The sequence below is a fragment of the Loxodonta africana genome, chromosome X, assembly GCF_030014295.1.
Source record: "Loxodonta africana isolate mLoxAfr1 chromosome X, mLoxAfr1.hap2, whole genome shotgun sequence".
NCBI classification, from domain to species: domain Eukaryota; kingdom Metazoa; phylum Chordata; class Mammalia; order Proboscidea; family Elephantidae; genus Loxodonta; species Loxodonta africana.
Genome location: NC_087369.1, coordinates 124,463,725 through 124,488,885, shown reverse-complemented (window position 1 = coordinate 124,488,885; position 25,161 = coordinate 124,463,725). Strand labels below are relative to the sequence as shown.

Below are 25,161 nucleotides of genomic sequence, written 5' to 3'. Positions count from 1 at the left end.
ATAGATGAAAGGTCTCCTCTACTTCAAGCTCCTTTGATAAATGAAATAAAGGAACTCACAAAATACCTATACTTGCAAAACTTAAAGAAAAATTTTCATCTAAGTCTTTAGTAGAGTACCTGTCAGTCGCCAAGCTATACAAATACGCTAAGCACTTAAATTTGTGCCTTGAATTCTGTTTGTTTGTGGGGATAGGGTTGTAAAAAGGGCAATGGTTCTTTGCCCACTTTTTCACACAGAAGTAAAAAGAGCCCTGACAGAGTTCCAATCCCAGCTCCCTGGCTCAGTAGCTGCGTGATCTTGTGCTGGTTAACTGGCTTCTTTGAATGTTAAGTGTCTCCAGTAAAATGTGGCTAATGCCATCATCTCAAAGGATTACTGACAGCTTTAAATGAGATAACATGCCTGGCACGTAGGTGACACTCAATAAATTGATGTATTTTTCTTTTTCCATCTCTTGCAGTGCTTTTTGACCCTAAAAAAGAGGAAGCATAAATTCTCAAACAATCCCACATGTGGCTGCGGTGACTGGGTTGTTCCACAAAGCAGTCTTTCAGAATGGCAAAAGGGGAAAAAGGAAAAAGGCATTTAGGTAAGGAGAATAATTTAATAAAATCATACACATTAAAAAAGGGGGGTAAGGTTAAGGAGACTAATATGATTAAAATAGAAAATCTGTGCCAGGGGTTTGCAAGCTCACAAAAAGAACCAGAAGCTATTATATGGTTTGCAGAAATAGGCCGATAACGTTTTCTAAGTAGAAGTAGTAACTTGATGAAATTGGTCGTGAGTGAAGACTAGTTAAAAAGCAGTATAGGGGCAAGATAGAGTGTGGAAAGATTGGAATTAGACAGGAAGCTCTTGTAATCTAGGCCTGGAGTAAGATAAACAAAGGAGTCTCTAAATGGTGCAAAGGGTTAATGCACTCAGCTGCTAACCAAAAGGTTGGGGGTTTGAGCCTGCCCAGAAGCACCTCGGAAGAAAGGCCTGGCAATCTACTTCCAAAAAATCAGCCACTGAAAATCCTGTGGAGCACAGTTCTACTCTGACACACGTGAGGTCACCATGAGTCAGAATCTACTGAATGACACCTGGTTAAGATAAGGAAAGATGGAAAGAAAAAGAGGAGTGGATGTGAAATTTTTCTAATGAAATTTACAAAGCTGCTTGATAACTGAATGGGTAAGGGTAATGATAATCAGACACACCTAGATCAGAAGAAAACTGGTGGCATTTCAGTCATACAACCCACCCACACAGCAAGAAAACCGAAGCAATGTTACAGATCTTATTTTACAAATAAGGGAAATGACATCCAGGCAGAATTCAGAGTAGGACACAAGCCCAGTGCTCTCACCTATGCCATGCAGTCTTGTCATGGAGGTAGTGTGGATTGAGAGAACGATATTTGCAACAGAGCTTGTGGTGATAACGGGAGAAACATGCACAAGCGTCCTTTGAACAGCCAATCATTATTTTCACTACCCTAAAACATGTCATAAAGCAGTGCCTATTTCTCCCCATGGTAACACTGTAATTGGAAACCACATTGCTGACCAGCAACTCAGCAGCAGATGATAGCTTGGCATTAGATAATAAGGTCATCCAAGTGGAAAGGTCAAGTAGTCGATTGAAGATATGAGATTAGAGCAATAGATGTAGAGCAGAATTAATTATATTGGCTCCTGTATATTTGTCAGGCCAGCCATTATCCATTTTATAACTGACAATAAATTTCAGAATAAAAATGCTTAATAATTCCTATCCCACATTTTTAGGACAACACTATTTAGCATGTTTATATTATCATCAGTAATTGTGACAAGTAGGGGGAATTAAATCAAACCTCTGCCATATTTTCTGCAGGATGCAGCAGAATTTTACGAGTAAGCTCATTTCTATAACAGCTGATGTATAATTTCAGATTGCACCTCTAGGTTTCAAGTGTGACAGCTGAATTACTCACTCTCTAAATTTTCTACGCTTTCTTGCTCAACAATAGAAATAATTTCTTAAGCTCTAAGACTAATCAAATATACCTTAATAATAAAAGGACGACAGGTACAGAATACTATCAGCAAAACAAAAACTAAGATGCTACTTCATTCTAAAGTTAAAACCCAACCTTATAAGTAATGTTTCTCTTCCCACAGAATCTATGAATCATTTATATTTACTTTTGTAGTAACTGAAACACCAGTTTTTTAAAAAAAGATTTAAACAGATGCAGTTTTATCACAACAGAGGTAATAAGAATCTTCCAACTACAGTAAACAATTTTTAGTCTATATTAATTCTAACATATAATTAGTAATTATCCTCTTGGATAATTTATTGCTCATCATTGTGAGGTCCCTCAATGACAAGAGAGAGCATTTTAAACCTTTCAGCATATTTAACTAGCAAATATCCATGGTAACAGAGTACCCATATTTCAATTTCAGAAGTGGGAAAACACATTACTACAGCAGGCTCGATTTTTGTTGTTATGTTGTAGTCACTCATGTACATTAACAGTAAGTGGTTGGAGGTAGTTTTTCACTCTAACTACTCATGAAATGGGTGAAAAACAGAGCGATTAAAAAAAACGCTTTCACCTTGCAACATTATGGATGATGGGCGCTCCAGATAAATCACTTGAAATATGTATAAAAATATTTTTAGAATTACCAGGGCTCCATGTGATTATTATGCTCTACTAAGAATCCTTATAGTCTGATTTTAAATATAAAGTGACCTCTTTAGGAAAAAAAAAAAGCTGAAGAATAAAAAGAGACCCTCACTGCTGTACTATATACAATAACAAAAAAAAAAAAAACCTGAAACATATGTAAATAGGGGAATGGTTTCACAAGTTCTGGTACATCTAGTAGCAGGAATATTATGCAGCCATTAAAAAAATTATTATGAAGATGACGAAAAGGTTTATATATTAAATGAGAAAAACTTATTACAAACCCCACAGCTAACATCACACTAAATGGTGAAAGACTGAAAGCTTTCACACTGAGATCAGGAACAAGACAAGGATGCCTGCTCTCACCACTGCTAGTTTTAGCCAGAGCAATTAGGCAAGAAAAATAAATAAAAGGCATCCAAATCAGAAAGGAAGAGACTAAACTATTTCTATTCATAGATGACATGATCCTATATATAGAAAACCTCACAGAATCTACAAGAAAGCTACTGGAGCTAATAAATGAATTCAGCAAAGCTGAAGGGCACAAGATCAACACACGAAAAATCAGCTGTTATTTTTCTGTACACCAGCGATGAACAATCTGAAAAGGAAATTAAAAAAAAATTCCATTTATATTAGCATCTCAAAGAATAAAATACCAAGGAATAAATTTAACCAGGGATGTGAAAGATTTGTACACAGAAAACTACAAAACATTGTCATTGCAGAAAGAAATTAAAGAAAATCCAAATAAATGGAAAGACATCCTGTGTTTAATGAACTGGGAAACTTAATATTCTTAAGATGACAATACCACCCAAAGTGATATGAAGATTCAAGACAATTCCCATCCAAACTCCAAATGCCTAATTTGCAGAAACAGACAAACTAATCATAAAGTTCATATGGAACTGCAAGGGATCCTGAATAGCCAAACCAACCCTGATAAAGAACAAAGTGGAAGGTCTCACACTTCCCAATTTCAAAACTTACTACAAAGCTACATTAAGCAAAACAGGTGGTACTGACATAGGATAGAAATACAGACTAATGGAATAGAATTCGGAGTCCAGATATAAGCCCATACATCTGTGCTTATCTGATTTTTGACAAGGGTACCCAAGACCGTTCAATAAGGAAAGAATTTCTTCAACAAATGGTGCTGGGGCCACTGGATATCCACAGGCAAAGACTGAAGTTGGACCCCTAGCCCACGCAATGAACAAAAATAAGTCAAAATGGATCAAAGACCTAAATGTAAGAGCTGAAACTATAAACTCTTAGATGAAACCAACCCAAACCAAACACATTGCTGTCATGTCAATTCCGACTCACAGCAACTCTATAGGACAGAGCAGAACTGCCCCACAGGGTTTTCAAGGTGGATTCAAACTGCCGACCTTTTGGTTAGCAACCAAGCTCTTAACCACTGTGCCACCAGGGCTCCCGTGGAAGAAAACATAGGCATAAATCTTCATGAGTCTGGATTAGGTAACGGTTTTTTAGATATGACACTCAAAGCACAAGCAGTCAAAGAAAAATAGATAAATTGGGCTTCATCAAAATTAAAAAACTTCTGTGTGTCAAAGGACACTATCAAGAAAGTGAAAAAGACAGCTCACAGAATGGGAGAAAATATTTGCAAATCATTTATCTGATAAGGGTTTAGTGTCCAGAATATGTTATAAACTCTTCTACCTCAACAATAAAAACACAAATAACCCAATTAAAAATGGGCAAAGGATTTGAATTAACGTTTCTCCAAAGAAGATAAACAAATGGCCAACAAGTACATGAAAAGATACTCAACATCATTAGTCATTAAGGAAATGCAGTTCAAAACCACAATGAGATATCATTTTATACCCAAGAGGATGATTATAATGAAAAAGACAGATAATGACAAGTGTTGTTGAGGATGTAGAGAAACTGGAACCCTCATACACTGCTGGTGGGAATGTAAAATGGTGTGGCCCCTTTGAAAAGTTTGGCAGTTCTTCAAAAAGTTAAAAATAGAATTACCATAAAAACCAGTTGCCTTTGAGTCAACTGTGACTTATGGCAAACTCAAGTGTGTCAGAGTAGAGAACCGTGTTCCACAAGGTTTTCAGTGGTTGATTTTTCAGAAGTAGATCACCAGGCCTTTCTTCTGAGGTTGGACTCAAACCTCTAACCCTTTGGTTAGCTGCCAACACATTAACTGTTTATACCACCCAGGGATTCACACATGGGGTCACCATGAGTCGGAATCGACTCTACAGCAACTGGTTTTTCAGCATTACTGTATGACCCAGCAATTCCACTCCTCGATGTAAACTTAATAGAAATGAAAACTACATCCACACAAAAACTTTTATGTGAATATTCACAGCAGCATTATTCATAATGGCAAAAATACAGGAACAACTCAAGTGTCCATCAACCGATGAATGGGTAAGTGAAATGTGGTATATGGTACTAGAGTATTATTTAGCCATAAAAAGGAATGAAGTACTGAATGCTACAACATGGCTGAATCTTGAAAACATTATGGTAAGTGAAAGAAGCCAGACACAAAAGGTCACAAATCGTATGAGTCCATTTATATGAAATATCTAGAACAGGCAAATCCATAAAGACAGCAGTTTCAGTGTTTGCTAGGCTATACCGGTAGGGGGAAATTGGGACTAACTGTTAATAAGTTTTTTTTTTTTTCTTTTTTGAGGTGATACGAATGTTCTGGAATTAGATAGTGGTGATGCTTACATACCACTGTGGATATAATAATTAATAATGGTCATTCAATTGTACACTTTAAGAGGATTAAAATAGTGAATTTTATGATACGTAAATTTTATCTAAAAAAGTTAAACATTTTTTTAAATTTTTATCTGAATCATGTTCTAGACTCATATAACATAAACACATTTGAAATAATATAAAATATAAAAACAGAGGGGTTGTAGATTATTTTTTCCTCTTTAAAAACTTCTCTTAACTTTCAGTACAACAAACTGAGACAATCTAAATATCATTAGGGAAATGATTAAATAAATTATGAGGCAGCTATCAAAAAGAATGATATATATTAACTGAAAAAAGGAACGGTCTGAACAGACTGAAGTACAATCCCTTCTATTTGTGTTTTTAATGATATGCAAACATACCTGTATCTGCATAAGCTCTTAATAGTGGTAACCTCAGCAAGGTGGAACTGGGAGACTTCTGTGTTTTTGGTTTTTTATAATAAGAAAATGTTTGAAATAAAATCAAATTTGATTCCTCTTTTGGAATACAACTTAGACTATCTAGATGGCTTTTGAACATAGTAGGCATTCATGTGTCTGTTGAAGAAAACATTGCTGTATGCTAGAAAAGCTTCAAAATGCTATTGTCTTTCACAACCAGAAAATGCATGTTGCAACAACACAATCTACATTTTTTCAAAGATTAGTCATTATAAAGCAGTGCTTTCAATTTGCCATAAAGCCATTTCACATGGTTGAAAGTACCACGAGAAGGAAAACCACTGACAAAAAACACTTCCTCATACAAAGAGAATACATAATGAAAAATTATACTGCATTTCTGATAACAGAATAAAAAAGTATGTATTTATGGTAATAATGGTTTCTGATCTTAAGACATATGACGTGACCCTGATAGGAGGATATTGTGCCTATGAGGACACAAAGGCTATTTATTATAATGTAGGAAGAGTAAATTTGCTTAGATTCAGGCATAGAAAGGCACTGATGATATATAATAATGATAACATTATACAAGTATTAAATTACATGAAAATCTACAAAAGGACACCTGCAGCATCAGAAGCCTAAAAGGTATATTAACAAAAATAAAGGATACATAATCCATCTAACTCTTTGCCATCAAACGTGTTGGCAGAAAATCACCAGGACTAGATAAACTCTACAGAAATCTACTTTCAGGGAGAGGTGAAAACATCAAAACACAAATGCATACTTCTATGTATTTATCAATGATGCCAATAAGAGAAAAAAATATCTACCTGCCATTCAAACTCACTATCTGACCAGTCCCAATAAGTGCTAATAGATGAGGAGACATCGCTGCAGACACTCCCTTCAGGGAATAAATCAAAAGAAGTGAAGTCTTGATCATCTAACAGGGAATAGCAATCGTCTTGATCTCCAACAGAAACTGATGAAAACAGCTCCTCACTGCATTCTGAGCTGGCAACGCTTGTTCCACAAGAAGTCAAGTTCCACCTTCAAAAACACAACACAAAAGAAATCACAACAGGAACTATAGGATGTACACAATTTTAAGTCATTAATGGGAAATATGGCTATATTTTAAGTATGACAATGATATTGTGATCATTTTCTAAAAGAGCCTATCTTTTAAGAACATATACTAAAATATTTATGAATGAAATACATTTGGGATTTGCCTCAAAATAATAAGGGGGCTGGGGAATGGGTAGAAGCAAACATGAAGCATGTTGCCATATGTGAGTAAGTGTTGAAGCTGGGTGATGGGTACATGGGTTCACTACGCTCTTCTCTCTATTCTTGTACCTACCTGAAACTTTTTATGATAAAAATTCAAATAAAGAAAAAGACATCTAAACAAGGAATAAAGCAAAACCATCATCCATTAAAAAAAAAAATACAACATGGTGGTTATGAGTAAGCTCTGGAGACAGACTGAGTTCAAATTCCTGCTCTGTCACTCCTTAGCGGTTTGATCTTCAGCAAGTCACAACGTCTCCAAGCCTGGGTCCTCGTCTTTAACACTGGGTTATTGTGAGGATTACACGGGAATACACGCAGAGCATTTAGCACAGTGAAACACATAAAAGTGCTCAATATACGATTATTAAATTAAAAGGAAGAGGGAGGTCATTGCCGGGTAGAGAAAACCACCAACAAAGTACACAGAAGTTCAAACAGTGTTTCTTGTATTTAAATAACTTATATTAAAGTTATACAGACTCATTGAAAAGATTTTAGAGTAAGAGTGAATGAAATTAAAATGATCAATAATTTCATTACCCAGCAATAATCAATTCTTAGTATTTTAGTACTTTTTTTCCTACATGCATATATATTTATGCACAGAATTAGCAATCATTCCGCACACATATGTATTTTAGTTTTCTGCTTTTGTTTTCACTTAACATTACAGGCTGAACATTGCCCCAAGTATATTACTTGAAACATGTGAATGACTATATATTTATTATTTCATTTATTGAATGTTTCATAATTTATTTAACTTTATTCCTGCAAGAATGTTTAGGTCATTTCCAATGTTTTGTTCGCTATTACAAATAATACTGAGATGAGCCTTCTTGTTTATAATTATTTGTCCAAATGTATATTCTCTCAGGATAGATTGCCTGAACGTGAAGGTACTGGGTCAAAGATTATTAACACTTCTGAGTTTCTTGGCACATCTAGTCAAACGTTGTTAGATGCTGTAGAGTCGGTTCTGACTCATAGAAACCATATATAAAACAGCACAAAACAGTGCCCGGTCCTGCACCACCCTCACAATTGTTGCTATGTTTGAGCCCATTGTTGCAGCCACTGTGTCAATCTACCTCATTAAGGGTCTTCCTCTTTTTCGCTGAACCTCTACCTTGCCAAGCATCATGTCCTCCAGGGGCTGGTCCCTCCTGATAACATGTCACATTCACTGTCAAAAAGAACATTTCAAGATCTATCCTGAAGTACAATGTTGACAGTGATAACATCCATATGCCTAAAAGGAAGACCAGTTAATATGACTATTATTCGAATTTACGCACCAACCACTAAGGCCAAAGATAAAGACACAGAAGGTTTTTACCAACTTCTGCAGTCTGAAATTGCTCAAACATGCAATCAAGATGCACTGATAATTACTGGAGATTGGAATGCAAAAGCTGGAAACAAAGAAGAATCACGAAGAAGAATAGGTGGTTGGGAAACATGGCCTTCGTGATAAAAACACCACCAGCATGGTAGAATTTTGCAAGACCAACGTTGCAAAGCTAGTCAAATACCTTTTTGAAAGGCTGCAAACCAATTTACACTCCCCAGAGCAGAATTTAAAAGTGCTCATTGCACCACACCCTTAACAGTATGGGGATTTTTCTTTTTAACTTTTACCTATCTGGAGAGAAACGTTTTTATATCAACATTTCTTTCTTTAAAGAGCTGATTTAGAATCATTATTCCCTGCCGTTAAGCATAGAGAATGTGACTCAGCTGGAGCTGGGCCCACAAGGACTCACAAGGACACATCGACTGGGCCCTGAGATAAAGACAATAGAGGGGACAATCTTGGAAATTATCTTTTAGGAAAGAAAAATATCTTTTAGGGAACTTTTCACATAAAGCCAATCAAACAGAACACAAAAGACTTTCCACTTTCCATTTTTTTTTTTATTATCATTTAGGGAATAAAAAATTTCTTGGACCAATGAAGACCCTCCTGACTGTCATTTACTGAAACTTGTACCAACGATTGTTAAGAAAGGCAGTTCAAAACAAAACGTCTGATCAATTTCTAGCCAATCTGTGAAAAGGTTTTGCCCATCTGTAATGTTAACACATACTGATGATTCTGTAACTTTTCTGGAACTCAGACAGACATGGCTGTGGCAGCAGGCTTGTCCGTTTTCCCACCTTTGTTCTGTAATATTTCCTTGGATTTGGGCAGACATTAGCTCTGGCAGCGTACTTGTCCACTTCCCACCTTTGCCTTTTTGAACGTATGCCAAATAAAACTTTCCTTTTGATCAAAATTAAAAATTTTTATCAGCCATAAAATTATATTAAAAAATATTTATTAGCCATTTTGCTCTGGGGCTTTTCTATGTGTTAACGTTTTCCTTACTGATTTTGTGAGAATTCTGTATGCATTAAGGATAATAACCCTTTATAGTATTTGTTGAAGGTTTTTTTTTTAGTCTTGAAATCTATTAATATTTTCCTCTGTAAATTTCCACTAGTTTTACACTATTAACTAGATAATCATCACTGCATTGGCAGCAGCATAGGGAATTAACCCTTAAGCTAATGATTCAGTATTTCCGATATTAATAAGCTACTGAAATATAATGACTTCCTGAAGAAAAGCTTCTTATTTGCCTATTATTCGATTGTTTCTTATCCTTCATTTAAATCCAGTTTTTCCCGATGCATGTATCGCATTTTTTAACTTGCCCATCTTATTTTGTGTGACTAGTCTCAATTCAGGTTCTTGATTTACAGTATTTGGGCAGCCTGAAAAATTTTATGGAACTTTTTACTTTGAGCTACCTTTCCTTCAGAAAGGAAAAGCCTTGACACACACACACACAAACACACACGGACACACACAGAAAAACTATTATAGTTCGGTAAATAGAAAAGCACGTATCAATAGAAATTTTATAAATAGGCAAAAAAAAAAAAAAACTTTTTATCCAAGGATCCTAGAATACCTTGTAAGATTACTTAGTTTTTATCACATGCTTACCGGGTAGCCGGCGTCCTCATTTTAAAAAACCAACAAACCTAGCATAATTAACCAAATTGCCTAGGTCTTGCAATACAGCAACATAAAAGCTGTGAATTGCGATCACACGTTCTGTCCTTGAGATAGTTGACTGTATCTCCATTGAGTCCTGAACAAACTATTTTTTCTCTTTTGTCTTCAAAATGCATGTGCCTTTTTTACCTTTATTCATTCATCCATTCGACAAACATTTAGCCAGTATCTTCTATGTCCCAAGTACTGTGTTAGTTGCTAGGAAAAACTGTTAGATAGGTAATTGTTTTCAATGGGAATTTCTTTTCAGCTTGCAAAATTTCTGTAGAAATGTGTTTCCTTCCAAGTTCCTTGGTTTTGTGCTCTGACCTTAAGGCAAAATCAGTATGTTCCTCAGCTTTCCAGACTCACAACTACATACCGGGATTCTGGATATTCTCAGAAGCCTTTTTTGTTTTTTTTTTGGGGGGGGGTTAATGTTGTTTTTGTTTGTCTTTTAATTAACAGAGGCAAGGAAATTGTGCTCATGGCTGAAACAAATCCCCTCAAACAGAAAAACGGTATTTTTTACTATTAAAGATGTTTCTTACTTCTGTACCTTCTGATTTGCAAAGATTATTTTTAGTACTTTTTTAAGGTAATGTGGAGGAAAGCACAGTAGGAATTACTTTAAGTCACGGCTGGTGGGAGTATAAATTAGCATAACCTTTCTGGAAAGCAATTTGGCTGTGTATCTATATCAAGAGCTTTAAAAAGGTTCATTCCTTTGGACGTAGTAATTCCTCTTCTAGGAACCTATCCCCTTCCCCACTAGAAATTTGGAAAAAAGATGTGTGTACAAACATGTCCATCACAATATTATTTAAAATAGCCAAAAAGGGGAAACAAATGCCCCCCAAAACATGGGGAATTAAATGACACGTCTGAGTCAGTCTGTGTTTCGTAAGCATTAAAAATCATATTTTCAGACTAAGTATAACACAATGTAACTGCAAATGAGCTGGTCACGAATTGTGTATAGAACACCAAAAAGGGCAACATCAAAATATTAACAGTTGTTATCTTTGGGCAAAGGGATCATGGGTGGTTATTTGTGTCTTCACTGGTTTTTTACATGCCCACAATTTTCTATAATGAGCTTTCCTAATAAAAATTTAAGTATGATTCTTTTTTATTATTGTCAGTCTCAACCTTGTAATTAACGTCCATCGTGTGATCAGCACTAAGCTATTCAAATTTACGAAGCCCTTACTTCTGTGAAGAGAAAGCCACCAAACAGTAAAATCTTAGCTATAGCCATAAAACTACACTCAAAGGAGACTTTCTCCAAAATCTTAAAAGAAAAACGTGGAGAAATAATTCCAATAAAATGGTGTTTAACTCTGTAACTAGACTTGCTGTCCAAAGTTTAAAAACAAAAAAAGTAAAGCCAAGAACGTTTATCCACAAGGCTTTTCAGCAAGAATATACAGACTAAGGACTTTTCACAGCACTTTGGTAAATAGCCATTTAAATGTCAAAATGAATAAAAGCATATGTTCCCTGTATATATCCCTCTGCAGCCCCCTCCTCTCTCAGATGGACCTAACCATCACCTCTCAGAATGAGAGCCCCTAATTCAGTCGCCGAGCACTGCTGCATAAAGTCATATAGTGTCAAGCTGATGAAAGTCATTCCAAATCCATGCTATGTATTCATACTCAGGGGCTAGTCCCCCAGTCATCGCTGGTAATTATCACTGATTCCCTGCAGAATCCCTGCAACAGCCACTCAGACCTCTGCTATTCCTCTGGAGCCCAATGGGCCACCAGGCTCCACCAACTTAGAGCAGGTGACACACAACCACCTACTCTACTTATTTAAGTTCCCTACTCTCCTATCACCTACCTTAATTGTCTGGGGATCATTACCCATCCTTCCTACTCCCTTTATTGTCTTGAAAAGAAAAAAAAAATCCGTCTCATTTCAAAGATTAACCCTCTCATTTGGGGTTCTGAGTTCATCCTCTCTATCTCCTCTCATCCCACTCTTTCTTGTATTTTTCAACTTCTCCCTTTCCTGTGGGCTGCTTTTAAGGAGCTAAAATCTCCACTTCTGGAAAGGAAAAACTAAACAAAGCAAAAAGCAAATGCAGAAACCTTCACTTCCCTCTCAAATTATCACCTAAACCCCTCTCCTTCCTTTCCTTCGTAAATTTATTTAAAAGTATCTTCTCAACCCTTTGTAACCTGTGGTTCCATTCCTATTTAGAAAACCCAAATCAAACCGGTTGCTGTCGAGTCCGTTCCAACTCACGGCAACCCCATGTGTTTCAGAATACAAGTGTGCTCCATAGGGTGTTCAATGGCTATGCTCTTTCGGAAGGAGCCCTGATGGTGCAGTGCTTAAGTGCTTGGTCAACCAAAAGGTCGGTGGTTCAAACCTACCAGCCACTCTGCAGGAGAAAGCTGTGATGTCTGCTTCTGTAAAGATTACCAACCAACCAACCCATTGCTACTGAGTCAATTCCAACTCATAGCGACCCTACAGGACAGAACAGAACTGCCCCATAGGGTTTCCAAGGAGCAGCTGGTGGATTCGAGCTGACACCCTTTTGGTTAGCAGCCTGAGCTTTTAACCACTGCGCCAGCAGAGCTCCTCTGTAAAGATTACTGCCCTGGAAACCCTATGGGTTCTACTCTGTCATATAAACTTCTTTGAGTCAGAATTGACTGGATCGCAAAGGTGCTCTTTCAGAAGTAGATCGTCATGTCATGCCTTTCTTCTGAGGCACTTCCAGGTGGACTCAACCACCAATCTTTCAGTCCGTAGCAGAGGGCTTAACCATTTGGACCACCCAGGGAACCCATTATTAGCCTACTGGAACTCTTGTTCTGATTACTCCTAAATCCATGTTTCTAGCCTGGATATTTCTCCAAAGATTGACCCCATTCTCAACTTGACTCAGCAAGTCCCCAAATTCCTCCTGCCTCTCATCCTTCCTCATGGAACAAGATTCTCCCACCTGCAACCCACAGCTCTTCAGCACCTCCAATTTCTATATCTAGATGGGAAAACTGTGGGTGGTACAAAAGGCACACAGTAGTCTTGGGGATTTTCTAGTTAATGGTGATAGAAAACGGGGATCTAAAGTCACATAACTGAGTAACTGATTTATACAATAGTACATTTCGTATCTTGCCAATAGGGTGTACAAAAGAGACTGTCCTCCTACACACTTTTCAGGATCGTTTAATGTCAAGGTACTGATGCCAAGGTACTGATGCACTCCTGAAAGATGATGAGAATAACACATCTAATAGTTAATGCTAACCTTCTTCATCTTGTAATTTTAATCACAGGATCCACCAATATAAATTTTTTCAATTTGCTGAGTGGCATTCTTTTTTTGTGGTGGTGGGGCTGTAGTGATTAACATGGTTAGTGTACAAAACAAGCGGAACTGATGGAAGTGCTGAGAGAACCCTCATTCACATCAGAAAAATCCTGTCTCCAAAACCAAAGAAAGTGTCTTATACATTATGTATTTCATATTGACATTACAAATATTTTAAAAAATGTATTAACATTTTTTGGCTTACTGAAATTTCTTTGTATTTATTTTTATTTTCCCACAATTCTAGATAGACAAACCCAACTCTGTCATAAAATCCTAAAAGACACTCCTCAGAAAGTATGAATTCTTACAAAACTGGCTGTGTCAATGTAATTTATTTTCTATTGAACCTAGACTAATGACAAAAAAACCTAAGTCTTCGGTGACTCTAATTTGAACACTACATGCATTAAACTGTCAAGCCCCACTTTTTCCAATTCAAGCATTATTTTTTCCTAGTGACTATCAGCTTTTTTTTTTTTTAACCTTCCTCTCTCCTATCTTACTTTTCTCAAGGCACTTGGGCCAGAATAGTGCCGAGACTCTTTTCATTAATGGAGATCACAAATGTGGCCCAGAGTCAGCTAAATAAGCAAACACAAAATTGTCATCATCAGAAGGCCCTCAATGAGGGCACTGTTCAACAATCTCTGAAGTTTTTGTATCAGGTATCAAAAAGGAAGCAAAATAAGGGAAACTGAATGTAAAGTCAATCTGGTAAATAACATCTACCCACTGACAAGCTCTTCCTTTCAATGAAATTTGTTTTGAATGACTAAACTCAAAGCAGAATTTCAATATCCAACTATTGAGATTTGATGTTTGAATTGCTGCTTCAAATGGTGAATGTGATGTGAAGAAAAAAAATGACACATACAACTCCAAAATAACAGAAGTCCCTCAACTCAGCTTGGCCTACATACATGTTTGCTTCTCCCTGAAAAGAAAATGCCTGGAAGTATATGGTCCTCTCAAATACCATCATGAGGAGGGGTAGGAAGGTAGAACACTCCACAAAGGGCAAAAGCTATTTTAAAAAAGAAAAAAAGCAAGCTAGCCTAGGGCAGAAACATCTGCTGTAAGTACAGTCTTCCCTCAGGATCCAGAGGGATTGGTTTCAGGACCTCAACTGATTCCAAAATCCTTGGATGAACAAGTCCCTTAAATAAAATGGTGCAGTGTTTACATATAACCTAAAACATCCTCCCCCTCCGGTATACTTCTAAATCATCTCTGCAGTCCTTATAATGCCTTATACAATGTAAACACTATGTAAACCGTTGTTAATACTAACACTTAATGCTCAGTCTTTGCAAGCACTTTATGAAGAGCCTGAACGACCATTTTTTGCCTTTGTAGAGGCAGCGTTAACACTTCCTGAGTTTCAGCTTCTTTGTGCTTTATTGTGTGAATGGCTGAAATCGTTCTTATGGACCTTATGGACCACTTCCATCCACTTCGGCAAGCGACATGCCACTTTGCAAAAAATTTATGATTTTTATTTTCTTGTTGACAGGGCACACTTTACACTCTTCTCTTAGCCTTTGAGGAATTGCTTTGACCACTTAATTGCTTTTTAGGAGTCATTTTTTCATAGAAACAAAGTGTGCACACAACACAAGTAGCGAACAAGACACCAGGTGAACAATGCTCAAACTATTGAGTGCTGGAGAGAGACTGAGGAGCTGTCAAATGGCGGGGGGCGGGGGGGGTGACAGCAGGGTATGCCTACACATCATTTCATTTGCGTGGATTCAGCATAGTGCTAGGCCCATGGCAAAGTCAAATTTTGCTTTCAGGAACTTTCTGTTATTTCTTTCCGAATGTTTTCGATCCACAGTTGGTTGAATCCACGGATTCAGAACCCTCGGATATTGACAGCCAGCTGTATTGCGAATTGTGCATCCCTTGAGCTCTGCTGCAAAAGGTACAGACTAAGACACATTAGACCTTTAGACCCTCTACTGCCATTCCAAGCCTTGTGAAAAATAGGGTAGGAGAGAGAAGTTAAAAAAAAGAAGAAGAAAAGCAGATAGCAATTAGGAAAGCATAATGTTTGAGTTGGAAAACCGGGGGTTTGATGGGAACCTTCCCCCACACCACCCTCACTGCCCTGCTTTGAAAAACAACCTTGACCTGACTGTGATCTCTAAGAAAGGAGCCTAGAAAAACACAAGGAATGGGGAGGAAGAACAGAACAAACTGTAAGAAACGTGTTATACCTTTACTCCTCATCACCCCACTGGTTTTGGCAGTTCTTATCCTCAACTTCTGTCCCCACTCCCTTGCCCTAATCATCACAGTGTGGGCGAAATCATTTAACTTACCTGTGTATGTGATTTGCTCTGCTGCAAAAGTATTATTTTTTAATGCAAGCACCCCTTAGCACACTTGCATTCATGAATATACTTCAGTTATATTATGGGTTAAATAGGCTTTTGTGAGTTAATCTGAGAAACTCTAACAACCATTTGTAACACTGGAGCCATTACTTCTGTTCCAAGTTTCATCGCTGACTCCAAAGGAGCAGTCTTGGTCTGCATGACTAAGCTTTATGACCTTCAACTCAGCCTTTTATCCCCAGGCCTCAGTTTCCTCATTTTTACAATGAGAATTTGGAACAAAAAAAAAAAAACCCTGTTGCCGTCAAGTTGATTCTGACTCATAGCGACCCTATAGGGCAGAGTAGAACTGCCCCCACAGAGTTTCCAAGGAGCACCTGGTGGATCTGAACTGTGGACCTTTTGGTTAGCAGCTGTAGCACTTAACCACTATGCCACCAGGGTTTCCAGGATTTGGAATAAAAAGAATAGTCAGTAACAAATGTACTCTCTTCTGAAATGTGTTATACTTACGTTCTGCGTGATTAAAAAAGAAAAAAAATTTTTTTTTATATTCATAGACTATAAGTTTCTTTTACGTAAGGGTCATGTTTTACACGCTCCTTGTACCTAGTAGGAGCTCAGTAAATCTGTAGCTTGATTTAGGTGGTGGAAAGGAGGAAAACATGCAAAAGGCCTTCATGCTCACATCATAAATGTGGATCAGAAATCAGAACTAGAATCCTGAATTGATCTCCAATATTGTCCATAGCTGAACTCCTGTCCTTGTCCTCTGCACATCATTATTTTTCCAAACCCTCCCAGCTTTTTGTGTACATATCTCAAATCTCCACCTATACTAACAGGTTGGGGTTGTGTCTAAAACATCTTCAAATCCCCCACAACCTTTAGCATTAACACTTCAATGGTGACATAAGAGAATTCTCTAGAACACTCTACCTTCCAATAACAGCAGTCAGGAGGAGAGATGCACCTCTGAATAAATTTGTATAACCAAGTCCATCCCAGCCTCGCTCTCACCCTCCACTGGGGGAACAAACCAAGGGATACGCTACACGAAGGAATTTTCCAGATTTATGCTTATACATTTTGGTAGGGCCTAACCCGCTATGAGTCAGAATTGACTCGACGGCAATGGGTTTTTTTTGTTTGTTTGTTTTTAACCCGCTAAATTCATAAAGAAAAAAAAAAAGAGAATCGCCGGGTTTCCTAGAGCTCCCCTACAAAAACGGGGATGGGTGGGTGAGGAGAAAACACGGCTGTGTGACAGGTTAAAAATTGGAAAAAGGAAGGTTCTAGCTTTAAAAGTCACCTTTCAAAACATTCATGGATTGATTTCGATCCATCCGAAATCTACTATACAGCGTACCAGAAATGGAAGGGGTTAAACTTTTGAGAACGGATGGAAACAGGACTGCATTTAAAAATCAGGGGTGGGGGTTTGGGATTTGCAGGGTACAGAAAGGGGGCGAGAGAAAAGGAAGGAAGTAGGGAAGGGAGGAGTCGCTGTAGCCAGAAGATGAAAAAAGAAAAAGCCGAGGGTAAAATGCCGCTCAAAGGAAAATCGGAGGGCAAGGGTGAAAAGAGGGAGGGGGAGCAGGCCGGGGCCAGTAAAGGAGCCCGGGAAAATACCGCAGGTCGAAGAAAGGGGGGAGGGGAGTGAACGGAAGGCGATGACTGGGATCAGGGGCCACTCGGAGTTCTCAGGCTTGAGGCAGAGATGTGGGAAAACCACCCCTGTCCTCAGCGGCGGTTCGTACCTGTTGGTGTGGAAGCGGTGGAGTGGGTCGGTGCGATGGCAGGAGGACAGCTGGCAACCGAAGTCGCTGATGTCCAGGCAGCCCGGCTCCTCGCTCAGGCAGGTGCCCACCCCGCGAGGGGGTCCCAGGAGCGGGAAGGGCTCCTCGGGGGTTAGAAACTTCTCATACGAAGTGGTGGCCGACGCCTCGTCGGACATGACTGGAGATGGCCTGGCTCAGGCTCTCTCTTTGGCCCCGGGCTGCTACCGCGCTCGTCCCTGCCCCCACTCTAACCTGTCCGCTGTCGCCGCCGCTGCACCGGGGTGTGCTGGCCGCAGTTCACTGGCCGGCTGAGCGGGGCGACCCGCCGCTGACCGGGGACTGCGGGGCCACGCGAAGAGGCTGCTCAAGGCCAACGCGGCCCACAGGCCACCCAGCCAGCGCCTCAGTGGCCTCTGCAGCCGCCTCGATCGTCGCCGCCGCCGCCTGTGCCGCCTCAGCCTCTGCAGCCGCCTGGCCCGCCCCGCCCACTGCGCTCACGGCTCCCGATTGCTGCAGTCCACCCGGCACCAGCCGGGAGGGGAAGGGCGGCGGGAAGCCGCGCCCCGTGCCCCCTGCCGGAGCGGAGGAGGAACTGAACCCTCCGCCTGCTGCGGCCCAGAGCGAGCGTTCCCGCCCTTCCCCGCCCTCCCCGCCTCAAATCTGTGATTCTGGGCGCTGGAACGGCTCGGCGGCTCAGGCTAACCTCCTCCTCCGCTCTTCCATCAGCGCCTAATTATTAAGCAGAAAGCCGAAGCCCTGAGAAAAGGGACTTGGCCAAGGTCACACTGCGGGTGCGTGAGAAAGGACCCAGATGCCCTGGTTCCCAGCATACTGGATCACCCTGTGTCAGTTCAACAAGGTATTTATTGAGCTCCTGCAGTGTGTGTGCCCAACACTGTGCAATGAGTTCTTATAGGGAAAATGGGCCAAGTAGGGGACAAAAACAGCCCCTGCTTCGTCATCATCATCACCGAACCCCAAGAACCCTACGCTACAGCCACGAGGCTACTCAGAGCTGCCAGACACGTAGGGCTCTTTTGTGCTCTGTGCTTTCGCTAGCATTATGTGCTCTGCTTGGAACGGACTGCCATTTCTTCTCTGCTAATCCTTAAAGGCCCAGCTCAAAGGTTACCTCCTCTATGAAGCCTTCCCTGACTCCCAAACAAGAGTTAGGCACACTGGCCAGTGGCCCCATAGAAACTGTCATATGGCGCTTAACTTGTTTATTTTGAATCAGTTAACTAGGTGCCACGCACTGTTCTTTCCTCCTATCTCTTCTCCTTTCTCTGTATTCTACACAGGTTGTTCCCAGATCTTGACCACGTAAGATTCTTTTTAAAAACACAAGAGGGCCAACTTTTTTTTTGGCCAAATGAAGAGAATTTTTTTAAAAACTACCTACTACTGTTTCATATATAAGGAAGCATATTTTCATAGAAAAGGATAAAGGCATACTCTTTCAATAAAAAATAATTCTTTACATTAAATAAATTTACCGGTATGGAAAAATTCATTACACTGAACCTTGAGGAAAGCATAGTACCAAAGTAGGTGGAAAGAAGGACGATAGGCATTCCAGGTGAAAGAACGCAGGAAGAAGGAAGGAGAAAGGGGGCAGAGAAAGTGGGGAGTTGTCACGTAAATAAGCCCCATTCAGTCTTAAACTTTGGGACTTGCCCTACCAATGCAACTTTTAATGTGGAAAACAACCCATCAACCACTTCTTTAAAATTTATATATTGTCTTACTTCAGTTACTTAATTACCTAACTGTAAAGCGTGGTTGTCTTCTTTCATTTAGATTGCAAGAAAGGTAGGTTGCATTGTGAATGCGGCTTTCAAAATGTATCCTTTGTCAATATCTAATGGGGCTGACCGATTTAAAAATCAATGAAAGTGAGGGTGGTGGCGGTTTGACTTATGGTCCCCAATGCCTCAATCTCCAAGGGTCTGGGGCTAGTGAGACTGGATGGGCTTGGTTTAGTGCCTACAAACAAGAAACTCAAGTGTCCAAATGCTGCATAATAATGAAGGTACTCAGGTAGTAGCACCAGAAACTGTTAATAGGAAGCTAACAAAAGAGTCTAAACATATTTTTTTTTACATAGAATTGTTGTTAGGTGCCGTCGAGTCGGTTCCTGCTCATACCAACCCTATAGGACAGAGTAGAACTGTCCCATATGGTTTCCAAGGAGCAGCTGGTGGATTCAAACTGCCGACTTTCTGGTTAGCAGCGTGACTCTTAACTACTGCGCCACCAGGACTCCTGGGCTACTATAGGTGAGTGCTTCTTCAAATTGGAGTCTGATGTCACAGTCTTGGTGTTTACTGCAAGTAGGTTGTACTTTTGCATTTAAGGCACGTTGTGGAACATCTGGATGAACACATTATAACTACCCGCTGCTATATAGTTTAGGACCTCATTAAATGAACATTAATTTGTTTTGTTTTGCATACAATTTGTAAATTTGCCTTGGTGCTAAATTTGTATAAGAGCTTTATGAACATACAGACCTTATAGTTTTATGTTTGTTTACATTTAGGAAATATAAAAAATTTAGGCAAATGCGTGGGTCTGAGAGAATGCTTTTCCTTTAAATTAAAGAGGTCCCTCCATATATTTCTCAGTTGAGAAACACTGATATAGATACTGACGGTAATGCAAAGAGTATGTACATTGTATTTATAAAGTTTATTTAAATGTATGGTTGTTAGGTGCCATGAAATTTATTTTCAATGCATAGCAGTGCCCTGTGACAGAGTAGAACTGTCCCATAGGGTTTCTAGACTGTAATCTTTATGCGAGCAGATGGCCAGATCTTTCTCCAGCAGAGCCACTGGGTAGGTTCAAACCTCTGACGGTTCAGTTAGCAGCCAAGCGCTTAACTGTTGCACCACCAAACCCCAAAACCAAACTTATTGCCCATGAGTCAATTCCAACTCATAGAGACCCTATAGGACAGAGTAGAACTGTCCCATAGGGTTTCCAAGGCTGTAAATCTTTAAGGAAGCAGACTGCCGCATCTTTCTCCCGTGCAGTGGCTGGTGGGTTCGAACCCCCAACCTTTCAGTTAGCAGCCAAGCGCTTAACCACTGCACCACCAGGGCTCCTTGTTGCACCACCACCGCACCTTAAATATGTGGTAATAATGCACTAATGCATCTTTACCAAGTTCATAACCTTTAGAAGCTGATGACTGCATGTGCATCCCCCCTTCTTGCTCCGCTTTAATTTGCTTGGTTTGCCCCCTTGGGTGCACCGAGTCTGAATGGATTTGCCCGTTCCACCAAGATCTTTCCTAATTTCTGTTTCTCTGAACATGCATATACAGTAGTTCCATCTTTTCTGAAGGGCTAGGCCTAGGAGGAAATCTGGGGTGATCTGCCTACTTCAAATGCGTAATTTATCTTCCAGAGAGCTGGTAGGCTGTGGGAAAACTGACTGAGATTGACAATTGTCCACCAACCTTTATCATTTTGTTTACTGTTGGATAGATAAATATTGGAATTGACTTAATGATCTATGATCTAACCTTTGTAATTTTTTCATGTGATTGATTGATGGTGGCAAAGTTTTAATTTATATTCTCACCAACATCTATTTATCTATCTATTTATCTGTATAAACTTTGCCCCCATCAGTCACACCAAGTTTCCATCTATGGTTGTTTCAACCTGCAAGTTCCCAGTGGTGGTTGTTTCAGTCTCCCTAAATGTCAGGCTTTTCTGCTCTTTCTGCCGTATGACCATTTGTTGGATCATTTGACAAGACACAGCACTGCGAAGCAAATATTAAAAGAAGGGTTATGATCAGAATTACCTTTCAGCCCGGAGCCAAGAGCAACCATATTACACCAAGACAATAGATTCCATCCCCAGTCTGTAAAGTGCACAGAACTAGCTATGGGGTCTTTTGCCAAATTACCCGGTTTTCTTGTTTTTTTTATTTACTTCCTGGGTCTTTTGAGTAATTTTTTTTATTTTGTTTTGTTTTAACTTTATTGTGCTTTAGGTGAAAGTGTTACCGAGGGCCCCTTCCTTGGCTGAACCCAACTGGTTTTGTGCCACTCAATAAGACTATTGAGGCATCCCGAAGTCACACAAGCAAATTTATTTTGCCAGCAGCGAACAAAAGGAAACAATAAGGGCTAGAACCTTCAGAGAGACTGTCTCTCCGATTTGCCTAAGAGCCAAGTGTTTAAGGGTTTCAACAAGGAGGGGTCTTGATGTTTATTAATTAGGTTCTTGGGGGAAGGGTGGGGATTCCTGAGAAGGGGTTGGGTTATGCAAATGAAGGTGCACACACAGAACTTCTTCAAGATGGAAGTCCTTTGGTTCCCCTTGACATAACTCATTATGGGATGTGACGCAGGTGTGCTGGTTCCCTTTGTCACGTCTCCCCCTTCAGCAGGCATGGGAAGGACAGTGGTTGCTCTTACTTTTGCAAACACTCTGCACTTGTGGCGTCCTGCAAGCTCTGCCTGAACAGTTTATTTGCAACACCGCACAGACAGAACATTTTGCCCCAGAGGGCCCGTGTGTTCTGTTCTCTCCAGGAGGTAGGTTATGGTTGCACCAGGCTATTTATTCCACTCTCTGTCCTGCTTGCCCTTTTCCCAGCCTATGTGCAAAAAAGGGGAAGGGGGATGGGCCCTGCTCCAGCCTAGCTCTGTCTAAAAGTTTTGTTTTAGTAATATTAAAGATCTCAGAGAGGTCTGCAGCAATGTAAGTACAAAAATCTCCTCCTAAAACGGCCCACACTCCCCCTCAAGAAGCCAGTCTTATATCTATGGCAGCAGTTTTGAACTACTGCGTGTCCAATTTCATTAACTTCTCAGGCAAGAAATTCTATAGCCTTAGTGGCTGTATTGGAGTCGAGTCACTGAGTGGTGCAAACAGTTAACATGCTCAACTGCTAGCCAAAAAGTTAACTGTTCAAGTTTACCATGAGGTGCCTCAGAAGAAAGGCCTGGCAATCTACTTCCCCAAAAATCAGCCATTGAAAACCCTATGGAGCTCAGTTCTACTCTGACCTGCATGGGGTTGCCACGAGTCAGAGTCAACTAGATAGCAATTGATTAGTCAGTTGGTGGTTGTATTAGTTTCCTGAGGCTGCCATGGCAAATTACCACAAGCTTAGTGGCTGAAAACAACAGAAATTTATTCTCTCACAATTCTGGGGGCCAGAAGACCAAAATCTTTTGGGGCTGCACTCCCTCCGGGGGCTCTAGGGGAGAATTCATTCTTTGCCTTTTTTAGCTTCTGGTGGTGGCCTAGCATTCCTGGGCTTGTGGTCACATCACTCAAATCTTTGCCTCCATCTCCACATCACTTTCTCTGTGTGTCTGTAAAATATCCCTCTGCCTCATTCTTATAAGGACACTTGCCATTGAGTTTAGGGCCCATCTGGATAATCCAGGATAAACTCCTTCTCTCAAAATCCTTAACTTAATCAATTTTTTTTGCCATATAAGAAAATATTCACTCTTTTACCATATAAGGTAATATTCACGGGTCCCAGGAATTAGGAAATAGACAGATCTTTTGGGAGTCACCATTCAGCCCATTATACTGACATTGTCTAAACTGCTTGCCCTTCTCAGAACCGTAGCATGTAGGATTTGCTCTACTTTCCTGGCCTATTATAAACTTGAAATGCAGAGGCCTGAGGAAAGAAGAAACAAATACAGAATTCCCATAGAGTAGTTGGAGTTTCAGTTCTTGAATCAGGACCTGTTGTTGTTGTTGTTGTTTTCTTTTTAGAATTAAATTATTTACTGATCCACTTTCCTTGAGGACAAACCAATGGCCCAGAATGGACACTGGGTGATGTTGGAAACGATTCCAACGATAAAGCCAAATCACAAAGCTTTAGACAAAATGTCTGTAAGGAAAATGATTAAGCCCATTTTCAACGAGGAAAGTGAATGTTAAATCTGATTTACAAAAAATGAATGAACATAATTTTTATAAAGGAAAAAATCTTGAGATACGACGTAATGATCCAGAGACATAATATATATACTCTACCACAAATATACCAAGCATTCAGGAAAAATACCTACAAAGAGACTATTAAGTAAAGAGATTCAGTAAATTTGGAACAGGTTTTAAACATCTGTATTTTAATAAGACTCCATAAGCAAGTCTGATGTTCACCCCCAGCTGAAAACCAGCGGTCTAGAAGATGCTAGATTAAAATTAAAAAGTAAGGTTGTGGCCAACGTAACAATTAAAATAATTACTGAATTACGACCGATAACACTAGACTATTGTTGCCTAATATCATTAGGCAAAGCGCCACCAGGACTCTGATAACTGGAAATATCATGGAGAGTGAGGGCATTGAGAAATCTCTAGGTATTTTCCAAGCAGCATACAATTTGGAAAATAGTTATATTAGTAACATTTTGCCCATACAAATTCCATCTACCTTAGGCTGAGTATCTCTTCTGATTTGACCACTCTTCCCATGCAGCTCATCAATAGTAGCGAATCAAATAAATAATCATTTCTAGCACTTTTCTTTTTATAAGCTGAAAGAATGTCTTTGTGATTTTCCAGGGGCCCACTGGAAAATCTCAGAGATGGTTTTAACTGCAAAAGATATACTGAAAGTTATTTATTTCACTTCAGATTTAGGACTCAATCTTAGGAAGGAAAAGAAATCAAAAGTTGTCAAGAGGAAAAAAAAAGTTGTCAGGAGATCTGGACACAAGATACGATTATGGGTGACTGAGAAACGATATGTGGCTACTCATTTGAAAGTGACAATAAAGCTTTAAAAATACACCTGTAGGGTAACATGATCATCAAGAACCTTAGCTTTTCACATGAGAAAGCTTCGCTTCCTTACATAATCGGCATAATCAATTCTGGTAAAACATGCCATCTTTTCTATCTAAGCAGATTATACAAAATAACCCTTCATATTGTAGGTGAAGGAATAAGCGGTAAACCAAGGAAACAAACTCATCAAAATTGAGTATACTTTGCTAAGATTGTGGCATATTTCCTAGCTTCTCAGACTCCGTATTTGTACATACTATAATATTAAGTACATAACATTCCCGTTTCCACTACTTTGGAAACCACGGTGCCGTAGTGGTTAAAAGCTACAGCTGCTAATCAAAAGGTCGGCAGTTCGAATCCTCCAGGCGCTCCTTGGACACCCTAGGGGCAGTTCTACTCTGTCTTATAGGGTCGCTATGAGTCGGAATCGACTCGACAGCAATGGGTTTGGTTCCCCCCGCCCCCCCCCCCACTTCATACATCCTTTCAGGTTTTGTCCTTTGCCATTCTGTATTCTGGAACAACTCATCCTTTCACATTAGGAGAAATCTATTATCTTTTTCCCTTAGCAAAAATATATTTCATTACCTTGCTTATGAAGTTGTACCTCTTTCCCAAGATTCCTCATGTTATTGTTGTTAGTTGTTGTCCAATCGATTCTGACTTATGGCGACCCCATGTGTTGCAGAATAGAACTACCCCATAG

At 39.6% G+C, this 25,161-nt stretch overlaps 1 protein-coding gene across 1 annotated transcript in view; it reads right to left on the bottom strand.

Moving 5' to 3' along the window:
* FAM199X (family with sequence similarity 199, X-linked) overlaps positions 1 to 18,082 on the bottom strand; it is a 29,711-nt gene extending 11,629 nt beyond the window's left edge. Inside the window, exons 1-2 of the mRNA XM_003414821.4 lie at positions 17,644 to 18,082; positions 6,690 to 6,909 (exon numbers count right to left, since the gene is read on the bottom strand). Of these exons, the coding sequence (XP_003414869.1) occupies positions 6,690 to 6,909; positions 17,644 to 17,840 (417 nt within the window). The 5' untranslated portion in view covers positions 17,841 to 18,082. The remainder of the gene's footprint in view (positions 1 to 6,689; positions 6,910 to 17,643) is intronic.
* Positions 18,083 to 25,161: the final 7,079 nt, after the last annotated feature.